The sequence below is a fragment of the Oryzias melastigma genome, linkage group LG1 (assembly GCF_002922805.2).
Source record: "Oryzias melastigma strain HK-1 linkage group LG1, ASM292280v2, whole genome shotgun sequence".
NCBI classification, from domain to species: domain Eukaryota; kingdom Metazoa; phylum Chordata; class Actinopteri; order Beloniformes; family Adrianichthyidae; genus Oryzias; species Oryzias melastigma.
The window spans coordinates 31,914,297-31,919,331 of record NC_050512.1 but is presented as its reverse complement, the minus strand read 5'-3'; the positions used below and the strand labels follow the sequence as shown (position 1 = coordinate 31,919,331).

Genomic DNA, 5,035 nt, shown 5'->3' with positions numbered 1-5,035 from the left:
AGTTTAGGTTCTTCATTCATTCGGAGCCTCAGATCCAGAAGAACACACTTTACCTCTGAAATATCTGGATGGATTAACTTTCATCCTGGAAGATTTCTTTTATGGATTTTAGATTTTACTCCCCATGATTTCATGATTTACTATTATTTTCTTTTTTCAATCAAAGTAAACGCCTAAAAGTTAATTTTAACAAATGAATAAGTCGTGATTGTTGTTTGAACAGAAGGATGTGAGACATCCTAAACCAGGAGGACTCGGGCACCTCGTGCATGGGGGGGGCTCCATATGCCGGCCTGATCTGGTCCAGGTGGTCCTGTCTGCTTCCATTAGCCCGACCGGAGAAAGCAGCGTGGAGTTGTGATCTCTGGATTAGCCTGAGATTACAACGAAATCACTCAGCAGCATGTGTGCCGGGGGGGTAACAAAGTTTAATCAATGCTTGTGCGCGCGCTCAGTCAAAACACGTATAAATAAATAAATATCTATTTTAAATGAACATCATTGAAAAGCAGGATGAATGAAGCGGGTTTTCACTTGATGGGGCAGCTCTGCTCTCCCATCAGGCAGCCGATCTTCTTCCACCACGTCTCGGACAGGTTCTTCATCTTGTCCGGAGTCTTCCTCAGCAGAGTCATCTTCTGCTGCTGGACGGCGACGCGCTCCGCCTGCTGGAAGCTGGCCAGGATGGCCGAGTCAAAGGTGTCCTTCAGGTTCTTCTGGGTCAGCGCCGAGCACTCGGCGAAGGCCGCCGCCCCCAGCTCCTGGGCGAGCTGCTGGCCCTCCTCGGTGCCCACCGGCCTCTGCTGGTTCTGTGCCAGCTGGATCAGCACCTGCACGTCCTCCCGCAGGTCCAGCTGGGTGCCGACCAGCACCAGCGGGGCGCCGGGACAGTGCCGCCGGATCTCCGGGAGCCACTTGTGGGTGAGGTTGGTGAAGGAGCAGGGGCGGACCACGCTGTAGCAGAGCAGGAAGACGTCGGCGTTCCGGTAGCACAGCGGCCGCAGGAGCTCCAGCTCGTCCTGCTTGAAGAGAAGACACGCAGGAGGCGGATTTACAGCTGGAAACGCTCACAGACTGACACGGAAAAGAAAAACCTTCTTTTAGATAAACTCAGGCTGGCAGAACGAAAAAAATGTTTTTTTTTTTAATTATTTGTTGATTTTTTTTAAACTAATACAAATGATAAACTACAAAAGTTGGTGAAGATGCTAAAGCTTTTTGCTGACTGAAATTTCTGAAAAATATAATAAAATTGCCTAAAAATCCCAATATACATGCCAATTTTGCAAAAAAAAAAAAAAAGTATAATACTTAAATATGAACTAAACTCAAAATTAGCCCTAAAACCTTAGTAGATTCCAAATTGGCCAAAACGCTTGATGCTTAAATATTAGCTAAGCTCCAAATTAGCTTTAAATTCCTCAGTATCTGATTGAGTTAAAGACGTTAGCATGTTAGTGAAATATTAGCTACACTCCAAATTAGCCTATAAAAACCTCAGTAGATAACAAATTAGCCAAAACAGCTCATTGCTTTAATACTCCACAATAGTCCAAAATTCCTCAATAAACTAAATTAATCTCTTAAATAATCTGCTTTGAAAAAGATTTTGTGAAATTATTTTCATGATTTTTGATATTTCAGATAAAAAAAGTGGAATAAAACATTTTTGAGCAAACACTTCTTTGTTTTTTCCTGTAGGGGGCGGTATAACCCTTAGCGTAATGTTGACAGCTGTCGCCATGAAGACACCTGTCTCAGTGTGACTTACATTGACTGATCCATCGAGCAGCCCCCACTTCTACCAGCAGCACGAGACAAGAAAACAAGAAGTTCGGGTTACAGAGCTGTGCGTAAAGGTTTGGGAATGCGCGCCGTTCCAGAGCGCTCACCTGTCCCGCCGTGTCACACAGCTGCAGCCGCACCGGTTTCCCGTCCACCACCACCACCACTGTGAGGTCAAAGCACAGCTGTCACCCTCTGTTCTCTAACATGACCTAAATGCAGAGAAACCTGCAAACCGCTCCGGAAGTGGACGGCACAACCAGCCTCCGCGTGCGTAAATCTGTGCGTAATGCGCGCGTGGAAGGTTACCGGTAAAGTTGTCGAGGGCCGTCGGCACGTATTCAGCGGGGTATCCGTTGGTGGTGTAGCTGACGATCAGGCTGCTCTTGCCCACCTCCCCGTCCCCCACCAGCACGCAGTTCACCCGGCGCTCCGGCGCCGAACCGGACCGCCGGCGCCTCGCGCTCGCGGGGAAGTCCCGGTTCCTCAGGAGCCGCGGCGGGACCTGCCGGGAAGCTTCTCCCTCACAGAAGGGCTCCGACACCCGCGGGGTCTTGTGCGCCCCGACGTCCTGCGGCAGCATGGCTCAGACTGCGGGCGGACAGCGGAGTTACTCAGCGCGCCAAAGGTTCGCGCTTCTGGAGAGCATCTTCTGCAGAGTTTCTCAGAACTAAAGTGGACCTTCTGTCCACAGAGGCGCGGAGCTGCTCCCGCTGCGGGGGCTCCTGATTGGCCTTCTCCCGCATCTGCTGCGGTCGCGGCGCTAAGAGGCTTACCGAGCAGATGAAGCAGCAGAACCTCCAGCAGATCCGAGCTTACGCCAATCCTTGATCCCGCGCTGAAAGATACACACGACCTCCTTCTGTGACCGAGTAAACATTCACATTACATCATCCAGAGAAAACTCAGAGATCTCTCCAAGTTTCCCCTGACTCTTCCCGCGCTTCTCCCTCTTTGTGTCTGATCAGCTGAACTTCAGGTCTCTCCCCCACATGAAGGCCCCCGCGCGCCCACTCCCAAAACTCCTCCGGGCTCCACGCTCATCTCTCTGTGGCTTACTCTGGCGCCCTCTGGCGTTCACAGGCGGAAGTAGACACAGGAAGAAGCCCGTTCTCCCGCGTGAGGAGAACTCAGCTCCTTCCTGAGACAAAGACAGCGAATCTGGAGGCGAGGAGAACATCACGTGACCCTGCCTTTGTGACTGATGGAAGAAGAATGAAAATGTTTTTAAAAGTTTGCCTATTTTGGACTGTAACAGTAAACAAAATAGTTAGAAAACTCATTCACAAATAGTTGAAGCACACTGACTACATTACCCATAATGCTTAGTAGTTTACCAAATCCCAACATTTTGACCATATTTAACAGTGTGTGCAACAAAAAAACCTGTTTGAAGTCAGTACAGAAATTCTGGCTGAGACGCAGCAACAACATGAACTAAATAATGTATCAAAATATTTGTTTAGATTTAATTTATGCGAAAAAGCAACAAATAGAATAATTTATTCTAGACAACAGCTCCTGCTAATGAACTAACCAAAATTACCTAAAGTAAACAAATAAACAAAGCCCACAAACTAAGACTACCAAACCCCAAACTAAAATAACAAAACTCAGCAGTGGAAGACTGCTGAGGACAAATAAGGAAAATAACAAAAATAAATGAATACAAGAAAAATAAAATGGCAATTTTTCAAAGTAATGATTACTTAATTAGCATGTATTTAATTTAGATTAGTTAAATGTATAAACTGATGTCTGAGGTTCACACAGATGATAAACTCTGTAGGTTTTTACATCCTGTTGACCTGAAGACGTCTTGTTTGATCAACTCTACCTCCAGGATGAACAGATTTTAGATGCAAAACATTTGATCTTTTATGAGACAAAAGCAGATATTATCTAATGCTGCAGAACATTAGTTACTAGCTGCACTGAGATGATCCTGTTTGGTATCGAGAATCTTTGAGCTATTTCAGCTTCTGTCAAGCGTAAAAAAATCTCATTTTGAGAGATGCTAGGTTCTTTTTATTTTTTTTTTTTGTTTTGCTTGTGGCAAGAAATAGACATAATTCTTATTTATTATTTAAAAAAAGAAGGTCATGAATGTAAATCCAAATTTCTTAAAGGCTAAAATAAGATCATACGGCTCCTTCTAGGTTAGTAGAAAACGAGCCTCTTTTACTGTGAAAGGTTGCCGACCAATAAGATCCAGATTGTTTATTTCTGGACTGAATAAAGTTAACATTCATGTCTGATTTCTGATCAATTAGAGCCTCAGCGATGAGTCGACGTCTGTCTGCAGTAAACAATCTGAACTGGAGCTGTGGAGTGTGTCGGCTCTCCAGGAGGCTGCAGAGACACAACATGGTGTGTGGGGGGGGGGGGCTGCATTAACAGAACTGAGTGGGAGACACACAAAGCGTATATATAAGCACTCAGCCGCTCTCATGACGGCGGTTTGCAGAGCGAGTTCACAGACGACCAGAGGAGCCCCTCCCACTGCTGAGCTGATAAAAGAAATATTCTTTTTATTTTATCAACAAAAATGCATCGGAACAAAACATTTCTCCGGGATTATTCTGCGAACTGAACTTTCTGAGAAATGTTGCGATTCTTCTTTGGACGTTTGGTTCTGGAGGCTCCTGCAGAGGAAACACCTTTAAGCCCCACCCCCAGCAGGTGACCCCAGGTGTTCATGCTCGCCACAGCCGACCTTTAAAATCTACCAAAAAAACGTCTTGATGCAAACGTTGAAGGAAATCCGTAGCGGTGAACGTAAAGCTAAATCCATCAGAGCAGCTCCGAGATTCTCAGTCCTCTCGTTTCCATGGAAACGTAGCAGTGGAACATGGGGGAGAAAGTGTACCAGACGACACGGATCCTTTTTCTTGTTATCCAAAGCAATTAAAACAGTCCAGAACCACCATACTCCTGCCACCGTGCTTGGACTGTCCTGTTTTTTTAAATATTTGGCTAAATCCAGACAAACATGGATCTACGTCCAGAAAGTTCTTCTTCGTGTCATCAGAACATTAGTTGAGGTTTCTGGGTGTTTCTCTCCATGGATTTACCTTCATCCAGAAGTTTCTTCCTGACTGTTGGATCATGACCTCTGACCTGAACGAGAGGTTCCTGGATGAGTCCTCGCCGTGTTCCTGGAGTGGTTTTGGTTTCTGAGAAGGTTCTGCTCTGTTCCAGGAGAGGATGAAGACCGTCGCCGAGGTTCTGGAGGCTAAAGCAGCAGCAG

The 5,035-nt window shown here is 46.1% G+C and overlaps 1 protein-coding gene across 3 annotated transcripts; it reads right to left on the bottom strand.

Moving 5' to 3' along the window:
* Nucleotides 1-410: 410 nt before the first annotated feature.
* Nucleotides 411-3,363, bottom strand: LOC112157274 (rho-related GTP-binding protein RhoU). Of its 3 annotated transcripts, none has more exons than XM_024289936.2 (5): nt 2,562-3,363; nt 2,095-2,376; nt 1,893-1,951; nt 1,772-1,801; nt 411-1,022 (listed from the first exon to the last, which is right to left on the bottom strand). In XM_024289936.2, exons 2-5 carry the CDS (start codon nt 2,366-2,368, stop codon nt 531-533), a joined length of 855 nt encoding a protein of 284 aa, XP_024145704.1. In that variant the 5' UTR covers nt 2,369-2,376; nt 2,562-3,363; the 3' UTR covers nt 411-530. The 3 variants fall into 3 exon arrangements, with proteins under 3 accessions (XP_024145704.1, XP_024145707.1, XP_036070159.1); XM_024289939.2 differs by having other exon boundaries at nt 411-1,019; XM_036214266.1 differs by lacking the exon at nt 1,772-1,801 and having other exon boundaries at nt 411-1,019.
* Between the last annotated feature and the right edge of the window lie 1,672 nt (nt 3,364-5,035).